The following is a 13,819-nucleotide window of genomic DNA, read 5'->3' as shown; positions in this document are numbered from 1 at the left end:
ATTTTGTGTGTGTTTAATTTTTCTTTGTTTTTTTCTGGAACCTCACTTGTGCGTTCGTCGTCAATGTTGGAAGTCCAGTGTGTTATTTTTTTATGGTCGCTTTTTTGTAGTGCTTTAGCTGCTTAAACTCTGTTACGGTGGCTTTCGGAAGGTAACTGCAAAAAGAAAGAGCTAATATGTAGTTTGAAAGTGTAACAATAATTTTTTTATAATTATTAATTAAATACGCTAGTTATTCATAAAATGATTTAGCTTGCAAATTATTCGTTGGACTTTGTGTATACGTACTATGTATGTATACATTTTCTAATTTATTTCACTTTAGTACATGTGTGAGGGTACTTAGTATATTTTGTGGTTATCAAGTTTATTCAACGCTTTTGTTTGCCAGATAAGACAAGTCAACAATAAATTATAATTAAGTAAAAGAGCGGCGAGAATTTTAACAACTGAGTTTTAGCTTTTCCACTTTTTGTGCTGGTGTAATTGGTTTCATCCATTCTCGCCTCTCCAGCATCTCTTTGTGACAGAAATCAATCGCAAAAAAATCAGAATTTATGAAGGTGATAAAAAACTGATAACAGCCTTTAGTTTGGAAAATATGAATCATTCGGTTTTTTGCACTTTTTAAAATTTAAAAGAAGTTTTAACATTTTGAACGGAAGTTTGAAAGTTCAAGATACAGGAAAAAGTTGTTAAATAAATAGCAATTGTACATAAATATGTACGAATCCTATACGTAGTACATTTGTGTAACACTAGCCACTAAAAAATTCTAAGCAAACATGAGATAATAGAGCCACAATTACCCGTGCTTATACAAAATAAAACTACCTAACAACAATAATCACTAGCACGCCCTTGGCTTAGTTACGTAGTCACGTCGCGTCGCCAACCCTTATGCACCACTTACACTCACACCAACATACACACACATACAGGCTCCCCAGTCGCAAACTTACACTGGCATTTGGTAAAGAAATTTTTTAAATGACGACATCGACTAAAATGTGCAGCAGAATGACGCCGTAGAGGATTTCGCAGACAAGCTGACACCAAGTGGCGCAAACATACATATGTACATATGAACGTGTGTGGTCATTACTTAAAGCAGTCAAAAACTAAAACAGCGGAGGCCGGAGCGTCGCGAAACGTGTGATTGAGTCAGACAGTGGCGGTTTAAAAATAAGAACGGAAAGATCTTAGCATTTTAAAAAGATTTATAATAGATTCATGGAGCATATCCGTAAATCATAGTTTTTCACAGAGCGATGTTCCCTACAAATCATCGAAAGTGAGCTAACTTAGATTCCTGTTATATATACATAACCACTTTACAAGTTTCGTACATTAATTTAAATCAATCTACAAAACAATTTGTTATTCGCGCTTTATAGCCAGAATGAAATGACGATTACTATTCATACATAGTGCGCAGCACAGCATACACAGTTATATGAACCATGTATAGAAACATGCACATGTACATGTACATGTACATATGTACGTCCGTATTATTATTTCTCTAAAAACTGGTATGATGTAAGAATCGCTTTATTTGCTTAAATTGCTTTCAATCGCTATTCCGGCAGCAAGCCGAGAGTGCTTTAGAAGCATTTGTGGAGCAGAGCAGCTCATGAGCAAGCCTTCCACAGGTCATAGCGTAAATTACTTTTTGCCATTATCATTTACAATTGACAATTGAATCTATTGCCCCTTTCTATTGCTATTTTATTCTTGCGCGGGGGTGTGCCCAAATGCAAATCAAAGCGCACTGTATGGGGCATATACGAATTGTTAGAATTCTTTGGCTAAGTAAATGTATAGCTTCGTAATGAAACAGCTGTTTGTGAGCTAAAAGGACATGTCAACTAATGATACTTGTTTACATTTGGTCACATGATCTGTGCAGCAGATAACAGCTTGGAGCAAAACAGCAATCAGCAGCATGACTAAACAAAAACAGTTGTTTGTATTTTTGTTTTCCTCATATGTTTTTGTTTGGCAATGTATGCACTGCCGTGACCAACAATCGCTTTTTAGCAAACGTACGCCATGACATTTTCACTTTAACTCACTCCTCTTGCGGGACATGGTACACAAATCATACACACGCGTGGGCGTTATAAAGCAAGGTATTCGTCTTTTAATTCATTACACGTGTGTGACATGTTATGCAAGAGCGTCTGTTGTAGAATTAGGAGCGGTGCATGTTAAATGATGCTCGCTGGTACCAGGTGGCAAGTAAGACTTGTAAAAATGGGATCACCACTTGATGGCTGCTAATTCACTGCGCAATGTTAGTATGTATTCGTGTATATATTTTCGGCGTGTGCATGTGATGATTGGATGCTAATTGTATGGTGCTGACAATGATAATGAACTTGATGAAGCTGGCCAACCTAGAAAAAGCTCTATTAATTAAACAGAAAAATAATTTCCATTACTTGTAGTGTAACGTGACAACTAAATACATATGCTATGACGATAAGCTACCGTGCTTATCACCAATCTGCGCCGTTGATATATAAATTTTCGTCACCTAAGTACCCGAATACGTTGCAGCTGTGTGCCGGTTCGATGCAGTTTACACAAGTCTTGTAAATTCTATTATGTTATACCGGCAGCATATCACTCCCTTGCCCGCACTCTAACTAGATAAATGCTTTTATGTATTTGGTTTGACCAGCGCAGCTCCGCATCATTGCACATCGATGTGTAGCAACAAATTCAATTTGCCATATGTTGGCGTATGTTCTAATTATTTTTGCTATTTTTCTATTGTTTGCAGTTGTTCTTATAAGCGATTTAATTAATTAACACAAAATATAGCCTCTATTTCCCCAATATTAACTCCCAAGCGCTGAGTAGTGAAACAAGCGGTTCAACCAAGATTTTGCAATCACCTCTGTCGTAGTTGCTCGTGAGTCTTCTTGCTTCAGTGGCTCTTGTAGCAGGTGGGAAATTCTTTTTTCAATTAACTTTTAATTATTGAAAACCGCAAGTAACTTTGTAAATTACTACCGATCGAAAAAATAAAACAACTACTCGCGCGTTAAAAACCAATTGCACTGTATTAAAAAAAATAATCAGCAGGCGAGCAGGTCGCGCTGTTAAGTGCTGTCATACTTGACGAATTGTGCCCGACAAAAACAAAAATTTTGAAAAAAAAAATAGTTTCATGTTTAACCAACTTGAAGGCACCAAAAGATACATGAAATTATTAGTTTATAGCTAGCTGAAAATTTAAATAAATCTGCTTTATTAAATAGTTCTTGGAAAGCTTTTCAAGAAAAAGTGAAGTATTTTAATTTTTCCCTCTATCGAAGTAGAGAGCATGCAGCACTGTTGCCCAACAGCTGATTGCAAATTTACAATCAGTGCTGCCACTGCGTTATTTTCATAAACTGAATGGCAGTGTTCACAACCCACATTTTAAGAAAAGGCCAGAGTGTGTTTTGGACGCCACCTTGCAAACTTATTTTACACCGGAAGTGCTTAGACCAAGCTAAAGGAAAAGGGCTGCGTGTTTCTTGGGTCTTCCGTTATTTGAGCTTGATGACAGCGACTGAAATACTAGCCGATCTGAGCGGGATCGTTACATCCACAACAACTACAACAACAACAAGAGGCTTTTCTGTACTTTTGCTGGAGAATTCAGATAGCGATGATGATTCGAAGTTATGTTTTTGTGCCAACTATCTGCTACTACACTTTTGGTGGCATTTTCAAAGCAAACTCCTGGAACCGGAACTCAATAAGGTGCGCAAAATTTGAAATAATCACTTCCGAGTGAATCTCAATCCCTGCCAATTTAAATTCAAAGCGAATTAGATTGAAATTCACTCGGAAGTTAATTGCAGGACCTGCCTGAATGGTTAATATCTATATAATATAGAAAAACTACTCCGTTCTCTACTGGAGCTAACCTTAAAATTTCTGTATTCCTTCAATTGTCACTCTTAACTCCCTTTCAAGTTAGTTATGAATGCCCACAATAAAAACGACAATTTTTTATTTACATTTCTAAGTACTTTCGTCAATTGTAATACTATTGGTTTTAATTAAATTTCACAATGACATACAATATCACAATTAATAGAAGTAATTAACAAGTTACTAAACTAATTTACAAAACTACTTACATGCGTCTATTTATATTCACACACTTAAATGTACGTAATTATATATTCGCCTAACAATTTTAGCTACTCGCTGGTTTTCAATCAATAAGTAAAAATTTAAATAAAACCACGAATTTACGCATGCCGTATGCAAGTTCAAGTAAACTCGTTTGCTTACATGCCGCCATCAATTCAACCAAACAATTAAGCTAATTTTATTTTATACTATAACGGCATCAAATCCGCCAACGACTCGGCAATTGTGCTGTCACGGAAGCGCCCGATACGTAGCGCATATGATATGACATGTGCCACATAGCTGTTTTCGTGCACGCCGTGGAACAAGTAAGCCATAGCGCCTGGAAGAGATGAAAAATAGAATAAGGGCAAAAATAAATCACCATCTTTAATGCGCTGTCTTACCCTTGGCATGTATGGTGACGTCAGAGCCGCCATGCAAATTCTCATCTGTGTTTATGGCCGCCTGTTGTGTGTATTCCCAAGCCGTAGTATCCTGGGTCGTTGGATCCATGCGCTTGCCATCTGCATCTGCTTCAAAACCCTTATAGCTGGTGCCATAGGTGAGCGTTGTATAAGGGGTACCCTCGGTTTTAGAGTTCATGGCAATGCCCAATATATCAGCACCTCTTTCCGGATGACCATTTATAGTTAAACTGTGCGAATGATCAGCGGTCACGATTATCAGAGTTTCGTCCAGTTGGTGGCTGTAATTGTCCAATGAATTATCAAAGACTGGGGTTATAAATATGTAACTTTTTAGTGTTCATGCAATCAGCCACCGATCACTTACCTCATTTCTTGCACAGCCGCCTCGACGGCCTCATTCAAGGCCAACGTCTCTGAGAGCGCCCGCCTGGCCGTGCCGCGATGGTGGGCCTGATCAATCATGCCGCCTTCGACGACGAGCAGAAAGCCCTTGTCTTTACTCTTCAACACCTCGAGCGCCTTCACGGTCATGTTGCGCAGGGACGGCATGCCTGAGTCGCTGCGATCACGCTCATGATCGTACTTCAGATGGCCGTTGGCAAAGACGCCCAGCACATAATCTACGGATTCACCGTTCAGAGCGTTCAGTTCGCCATTGTTCTGCACCACTGCGTAGCTTTCACCCGCCTGTTGTTTGTATTTTTTCCAGTCGGCGATTAAATCGCGCCCATCTGTTGAAATGCAGGCCCAAGTGTCGATTGGATCCGCCGCGCTATCCGTCACATCAGAGACCAACATTTGGCGACCACCACCCATAATCACATTTATTTTTCCACCTGTCTCGCCCTCGATCAATTGCTTGGCGATATCCTTACAGCCCTCCTGTTGCGCTTCCGCCGGCATTTTCGCCTCGCATTCCCAACGCCTGTCGGGCGTATGCGCGTATAATGCGGCTGGTGTAGCGTGCGTGACGCGCGTCGTCGTCACGAAGCCCGTATTCATGCCGTCCACTTGCGCCCACTTCAATATGGTCTGCACGTGATGGTTGGCATCCAGTGAAGCACTACAATTCTTAAGCGCCACGCTGGAGTCAACGCCGCCGGTTTCATAGTTGGTCTTGACGCCACCAAATAGCGCTGTCGCCGTAGAAAATGAGTCCGGTACCTGCTTATCAGCGCAGTAAGTCTGTGGTTAGTAAAAAATAAAGGTTATTGACACTAAAAACAATCCAATTTCCTTCCGCGCCTCACCTTGAGCAAACCCATGTGCGGAAAGCGCTCCCAACTCAACAGTCCCTCCTCTTTGAAACCGTAAATACGCGTGGCTGTCACCGTATTTGGGCCCATGCCGTCGCCCACGAATAGTATGACATTCTTGGCACGTCGTCGATTAATTTCACGACTCAGCGCAATCTTCAACTCTTCAATGCCCTTTTCGTACCACACTTGCTGCTCGGATGGCAATTTTACATTCCAGAAGGGTATGTCCTCGCCATCCGACACCTCGCTGCCCATTTCGTAGTGCACCAAAAACCCTATGCACATAATGGTGAACAGCACACTGGAAAAAGTGACGGCGACAATGAACATTTTCGACTTGAACACGTTGGGTTTGGGCGGATTGGGCTCCTCGAGCGAGTTTGTGAATGCGTGGCTTGAGTCAAGGCTATCCATTTGGACCTCGATGCCGTCCTGTGAGTTGGGCAGCTTAGTCACATCCATGCTGACGGCGTTCATTCTGTAGCGAAGTGGAATTTTGCGATGTAGCGAGTTGTATACAAGCTGCAGTCTGATGTCTGCAAAGGAAAAAGGAATAGAAGTGAAGAATAGTTGAGCCAAAACTTTAATAATAAAACTTTTAAACCTACGAGCTAGCGTTCGAACTACATATGTATGTGTACTGGCATTGATTAGTGCAGCTAGTCTGCTTATGTTTACTCGCAAAATCTTAATCAGTCTATCTATAGGTGTTTTCGTTATGTGAAGCTGTAAATTTCTTATCAGTAAAGGCGCTTAAAATACATACATACATACATTCATATTTACTTATTTTTATATCAAAGATATATTACCTTCGAAGTTTCTTAATCTTTATGATGCCGTGAGTTAGCTTTTTTGTAGGGAAATTCAGACGCAAGATAACAAGCTGCAAAAACCAGTCGTGCAAAGTGGGAGTCAGATAAAGTTTAAAATCGGTTTTTGGTTTCAATTATCTGGATACCTTTTTTTGGTAAACTTTAGAAATAAAATTTTGGCCCTCAGCACACCCTACACTATATAGCGGTCGCTCCGGCAGTACTTACTCAGTTCGTTGTAAGAAATCAGTGTTTTCTAAAAAAAAATTTACTCGGTCGTAAAAATAATTTCTCGCCCGAAACCATTAATGAATTTTTTCAACAGTTAAAAATTTAAATATTACTAGAAAAAAATCGATATTTTGTCAAGTAACTAATAACTAATGCCCTTATTCATAAAAAGCAAAATAGACCTAAAAAGCTTTGTATAGTGGCATTTTCTTACAATCTTTTGATTTATAAAGCACTTTAAATCTATTTTATTTGTTATAAATTTGGATGTAATAAATTTGGAAGGATAAAGGCATACAAGTGACTTTTATTACGATATTTATAGTTTTCGGAGATTTTTTAAATGCTTAATGTTTGACGAAAATTTCAATCTATTTAAATGATATGCTTTGCTATAGATTTTATTTATTTTTTTTTTTTTGTTTATCGATAAATGTTAGTAAATTCTTTTATTTTGGATATTTCTTCAACTTCCTATTGCATCGGTTTAAGTACCTAAATTGAATTCTGTTATCAAATATCGGCTAATTTTTTTTTATATGGACTGTAAAAAATATTTTTTTTAATCTCAAAATTATTTCTATATCATTAATAGAATAATTGTGCTCACTTCATTGAAAAGGGTCACTAAGCTAAGTTAATAGCTTCTTTGTAGAAAAAAATACCCACGTTTGTTGCTGCAGCTTGACAACGTTCGCAAAACAGAGGGGATTTTCGCCATTAAAATAAAAAAAAAACATAATTGCATACATTAATATAATTAGTTCGCATGAGTAATATTTGTATGTATGTATATGCATGTATGTACATATGTGAATATATGTATGGAAACAGCTCTGTTTGAAATGGGTAAAAGTTCTACATAATTTTAATTTAATACGAGTAATAACGTTTTTGTTTGAACAATTGCTTTTTGAGTTAACAAATGTGTATTTAAAGCGCAGGTATTTTTTTTCTAGGTCAAAGCTTCTTATTTAACCAATCTTCTTACAGTTTCCACTCATTAGTTTCAAAACCTACTTAATATTCTAACTTATTCTAGTGCTTATAGATCTTTCGACAGAAATGATGATCTAGTGCTGGGCCAGGGAAGTTGAAAAAAATTAAAATTTCGATGACAGTTAATCAATGTGTATTTGGTTGAAGAACGCCCTAACTCAGCAAATGGTTAAAGGGAGCCCTTCCTGATTTTAAATTCAAGATATCTGACATAGGGCGTTCTTCAACCAAATTCTGAAGTAGGCCGTTTGTGCTGCTGATATAGGTTGATCTTCCACTGAGACGTCAATATGCTCTTACTTAGGCTGTTCCAATACTCCAGAATTTAGTCAGGAAGATATTAGTGTACACGGCAGCTAACTAAAGCCTGTAGTACTGGAACAGACCAATGATAAATGTGCGGTGTCAAACGTCACAATGTTTACCAGAGGTTTCTTTTATTGATATACGATGTATACGTAGAATTATTGTAAATTTTTTTTGTTTACCGACACGTTCCATTGAATGGTTACTAACGCTATCAAATAATAAACTACAAACAATAATAAAATGAAAGAGACAATTTCCAGAGGGAGAAATGTAAAATACCGCAGTCGGTGGAACGATAAGGGTTAGCTACAGAGAATCAAGTACATATTTGTTTACCACAAAAAATGGTAAAACAAAAAAGGAAGACAATAAATACAAACATCAACGAAGGCAACTCTAAAAAACTGAAAAGGTAGAAAAACAATACAGTGTAAATGATGACACTAATATTACCTGTGAGTTTATATACAGTTATATTTACATATATTTTAAAATAAAATCTTTCGATTGTTGTTGTTGTCAGTTTTTGGATATTTCCTTTAGTTTCCGAGGTATTGACTAAAATTTTTGTCGGTAATTTAGTACGAATTGAGTTAATAATGCAGTCATACTAAACTCATCCAGATTTTCCAAATGGCGTTCTCCATTTTTGGATATCTCTTTTAGTCTCCGAGACATTGGGCCCCATGCATAAAAAGCAAACTTAAGCTCCGACTCGATTTTCATTACAAATTCTTGAGCTTTAGCCCACTTCGACAGTGCAGAGTCTGAGCTTTTATACATGAAGCCCATTGACTAAAATGTATCGTTAATTTAGTACAAATGTGTATCATATTTTAACGCATGTCATACAAAGTGGCTGCAAAATTGTTCACAAATGCAGCTTACGACGAAAATGTACTAAAGAAAATACTTCATAAACTCAAATATAACACTATAGAAACGCTAGAATTACAAAAAAGACGTAACTTAGTTTGTATTACGAATCTGTGTACAGTTTTTCTAGATCAGGTAATTTTCCAAAGATATTTTGATTTTAAGTTTAAGCATTCCGATTGAAAACATTAACATGGAAAATGTCACTCATACGCCATGTACGCGTATGACCATTTACATACATGGCGTATGAGTATCAATCTTACCTACTCATATTTGATCCAAAAAAATCATTACGCATTTTCATTGAACCATTCACAACTTTTTATTTATCCATCAATTTTCTCCGCTAGTAGCTTAATTTTTTTTTTGTTAAAGAACAGGCTTAAATTCCAATTAAAAAAAAAATTACAAAAAGTCTGCTGTTTTTTTATCTTTTTCCCTGTTAAAGTTTGATTTTTTCATAAAAATCAAATTTGGATTTTTGCTATTTTTTGGCCTCCCATCTTATATATAAAAAATAAGTGCAAGATTTCAACCAAATTTATACGGAATAGTCGGGCTATCATGCAGATGGTTTGTGTTAAGTTTCTCCGAATTCGGAAAAGGGGGCGTGGCACTACCCATAGTAACAAAAATTTTCATCTGGTATATCTCTTGAAATATTTGTGGTAGATTACTGGAAATTGGTATAGAGACATTTGAAATAATTCCATACTCATGGTGAAAAAATGTGCGGTAATGAAAAAGGGGGCGTGGCACCTCCCATCTTAAATTAAAAAAATTAGTGCACGAATTCTACCAAATTTAAACGGTATATTCGGACTATCATGCAGATGTGTTATGTGAAGTGTGTCCGAATTCGGTCCAGCGGTTCATGATATATATGACAGTTTATGTCTGTCACATGAACCACGTATATAGTACAACAGCAGATATACATATGAAAAATCGAAAACATAGTGACCAATTGTTGCTATGATGTGCTGTGTTTATTTTTTCTTCGGATAAATTAAGTCAAGTATAAACATGCAATATAGTAAAAAAAAAAAAAATAAATAAAAAATTTCATATAGAAAAATTCCAGGATTTTTCAATATTTGGTGTAGAGAAGCACACCGGGGTACCGCTAGTGGTTTATATGTCAGTGGTTACAGTCACTGGGTATCGATAAAGCGACCCCAGCCTACAAAGCGCTAAGTTCGTCTTACAGCCGGTTTCACCAACAATGGGCGTGTTTCTAAGACGTAACTGTTTACCTTAACTGTTGCTGAAATGCTGATACATAAACTGCCAAAACATTTGTAAACAAGCAAAATTAAATAAAACAGCACCAAAAAAAAAAAAAAAAATATTAAGCCAAAAATATAAAAAAAACACAGGATTTATAATTTAGTTTTTCTTATTTTATTTTTAATATATGTATTTATACGTGTATTTTATTTTATTAACAGCCATTTTCGCCAGCAAACACTCAACAGTTCAGCAACAGCTACGTCTTAGAAACGCGCCCAATTTAAACGGAAAATGATTTTTTTATTTTGTCAATTTCCATATAAGATTCAAAAAATTAAAATCTTTTTCCACTTAAATTGCTTTCGTGAAATTGGCTGTTATAAATTGAATTGGCAGAATCTCATTAACTCATTAACTGGTATCAAGCTACTAGTATTTCTATTAGTAGATGCTGATGCATAGCCTGACAATTGACATCTCGTACGTAATACTAGTCCCTAACATTGAAAAAGGATAGAACGTGGTACTGGTTGGGCTGAAACGCAAACTGGTAGAATTCTAGTTCACAACTAATAGCTTTTTCTGCAGGGTATATATTAAGATGCATATGTACAGTATCGGTCATATCTATAGCACGCCATTTCAAAGTGATATTGTGTGCAACTTATGTTTATTTATTTATTTTTGAGAATTTTCAATTAAAATACAGTTCTTTCTCTAACAAACCCCATCTAAAAACAAGTTTAACAATTTGTAGAAAACTTCAAAAAAGTGCAACAAATTTTCACCTAAATTTCAAACTTTTTTCTCAGAAGTGTTTGAATTTTTCTGAATACACAGTTTTATAGCCCAACCAATTTTAGTCTGATTGATTGATTTTTTAGAATTTTTTCGCCAAAGGTGTTGCGGATTTCTTCCATATACAAATAAATTGAGTTTATTCATTATATGGAAGCCAATGCGACAAAAAAAAATTTAAAAAAATTAACGGTAATTCGTAGCCACTTGAAATTTGCACATTATCAGACTAAAATTGCAGGGGCTAAAAAACTGTGTAGTCAAAAAATTCTAACACTTCCGAGAAAAAAGTTTGAAATTTAAGTGAAATTTTGTTGCACTTTTTTGAAGTTTTCTACAAATTGTTGAACTTGGGTTTATATGGGGTTTGTTAGAGAAAGAACTGTATTTTAATTGAAAATTCTTAAAAATAAATAAATACACATAAGTGGCACACAATATCACTTTGAAATGGCGTGCTATAGATATGACCGATACTGTATGTATTTGTACACTCATCTAGAAAGCTTAATGTCTTGGAAAGATTGACACACATTTACAACAAAAATTATGTATAACAAGAATAACAAAAAAGTAAAAGAAGGATGCACTTACTTTGATTTGCTTCCGTATATGGATGTAAATATATTTTTTCTCCCTACGCGAGTGGAATTTTTCTTCGAACAGATTTAGATTTGTCTGCCGCCGGCACGAGCCTCCCAAACGAAGAGGTACAAACGTTGGTATATATTGTTGTATGTATGGATTTTTATTGATCCCACGTTGCTGCTGCTGCTGCCCTGCTGCCGATGCCTACCCGCTTGCTACGCTGTGTTGGCAATACATTCGCAGCCGCTGGCTAATTTATTTCAGAATGTTATTTCTTTTTTTCTTTGTTCTGCGCACAAATTTTAATTAAAGTTTACTTGAAACGAGTTTGTGATTTGGTATAACGTGAATTAATTTTCTACTTTTCTTGTTAAAACACATTTTAATTAAATCTTCCGCTCTTCAATTCTTTTTTTTTAGCACTATCACACCGACTCACAAGCAACGCAACGTCTTTCTTACATGTGTTTCGAATTATTAGTTTTTTGTTTTTGTTTTTTTTTAATTTCATCACTTCACCGCATAATTTTTGCTCGGCCAAAAACTGTAGTCTAACAAGCCACAAGTTTACCGACGCAGCGCCACGCTCCAACTGAGCGGCTGATGATTTGCAATATCTCATATAGTAAAACAGTGAACCGATTGTTTATTAAAGCATAAAATGAGCAAACGTTGATGCACTAACAACAAAAAAAGGTGGAGCGAAAACTTTTGGCGCTCGCAGCTCTCCATATTCTAGCGTTTTCTTTATATATATTTTTTTTTTGTGCTCCACATCTACTCTTTCACCTCGATAGTGTGTTCAGCGCAGGTCGCGCAGTGGGGAGCTTGTGTGAACTTTACTACCTGCAAAGAATTTGTGAGCGACGAAAAGCTTTCTCTCGCTCGAATGCAGAACACTTGCGTGGTGCAGAGCAAACTGCGGGGTTGTTGGTGCGACGTTTCCACTAACACACACTTGCTGCGCAGGATAAATGTTGGGGTGGCGTAGAGTACATACATACATACATAGGTGGTATAAAGGCTGAAAACTATGGCCTATCCCAAGGCGCCACCTTTGCTGTGGGCATCAAAACTCGAGTAGTTTTATGAATTTTAAAATGCCACTTTTTTGTACAGATGCACTACAAATTAATATGTATATGAATGCATATTGAAAAGATCTAATTAAAAAAAAAGAATCAAAGCTAAATTTTAACAAAAAAAAAAAATATCTCTATAAACATAAAATTTGGATAATTCCAAAGGTTTAAAATTAAAATTGGAGAAAATTGCAATAATATCACCTACTTTTTCCGGTTTCGGGGAAAACAAGGATTTGAAACAATGTATGTATATCTATAAAAGATTAAAAAAATAAATAAAGCATGCATCACTGCAAAACAGTCCCCTTTATTTCTAAGCTATAATGAATTGAAAATATCCATGCCTATGAACTTGGTTTACGAATAAAAGTTACGTTCTTTGCAGTAATACATCGTTGCATCGTTCTTCCACCAAATTCTGAAGTAGGGCGCATTCAGCCATCGATTTACGAACCGACTTAAAATTAATTAAAAAGTTGAACATAACACTGGCAGGAAACTCCGAGAAAAAGGTTAAAAATGCTTTCCATAATCAAACAAAAAACTTAATACGAAAAATAATGAACTTGAAAGCTAAATTCATTCCTTGCATGCAAGTATTTAAGAAACAACTTAAGGGCCGTTAACTTATCCATAAGCAATCGCATTTCTGGCTAGTGTATTTCTGGACGAATGGATAAGGATTGAGCCAAGAGCTTGTGTGAGCAAATCCAATTTTTGGCAGCAAATGTCAGTTACGCGGTTTTGCAGAATGACGATACGCGGTTTTGTACTTTAAACGACCATTAGTTAAATTCAACTACAGAAAGCTCCACAGAACCTCAATATCCATATTTCTAAAACCTAATAAAAAGAAAAAAAAAAAAACAAAAATTCCGCAAATTTTTTAATGTCTAATTTCTAAAAAAAATATTCAATTTTAAAAGAAAAAAAAAACAAAAAAAGAGTTTTTATGAACGGAACTAAAAAAATTTATACTGAAAAATAAAAAATTAATAGAGTAAAAAAATTAAAAAAGTAACAATTATTAAGCAAAAAAAACCGACTTCAGT

The 13,819-nt window shown here is 36.0% G+C and overlaps 1 protein-coding gene across 3 annotated transcripts; it reads right to left on the bottom strand.

The window, feature by feature from the left end:
• Positions 1 to 93: 93 nt before the first annotated feature.
• Alp12 (Alkaline phosphatase 12) lies at positions 94 to 12,821 on the bottom strand. Of its 3 annotated transcripts, none has more exons than XM_017606879.1 (5): positions 5,822 to 6,307; positions 4,936 to 5,756; positions 4,548 to 4,849; positions 2,907 to 4,483; positions 94 to 155 (listed from the first exon to the last, which is right to left on the bottom strand). In XM_017606879.1, exons 1-4 carry the CDS (start codon positions 6,305 to 6,307, stop codon positions 4,350 to 4,352), a joined length of 1,743 nt encoding a protein of 580 aa, XP_017462368.1. In that variant the 3' UTR covers positions 94 to 155; positions 2,907 to 4,349. The 3 variants fall into 3 exon arrangements, with proteins under 3 accessions (XP_017462368.1, XP_017462435.1, XP_017462500.1); XM_017606946.1 differs by lacking the exon at positions 94 to 155 and adding an exon at positions 11,689 to 12,821 and having other exon boundaries at positions 4,350 to 4,483; positions 5,822 to 6,366; XM_017607011.1 differs by lacking the exon at positions 94 to 155 and adding an exon at positions 6,439 to 6,502 and having other exon boundaries at positions 4,350 to 4,483; positions 5,822 to 6,366.
• Positions 12,822 to 13,819: the final 998 nt, after the last annotated feature.

The sequence above is a fragment of the Rhagoletis zephyria genome, unplaced genomic scaffold (genome assembly GCF_001687245.7).
Source record: "Rhagoletis zephyria isolate East Lansing unplaced genomic scaffold, Rhagoletis_zephyria_1.1 Rzeph_scaffold_00006, whole genome shotgun sequence".
Lineage (NCBI taxonomy): Eukaryota > Metazoa > Arthropoda > Insecta > Diptera > Tephritidae > Rhagoletis > Rhagoletis zephyria.
This window is presented reverse-complemented; position numbering and strand designations above follow the sequence as displayed.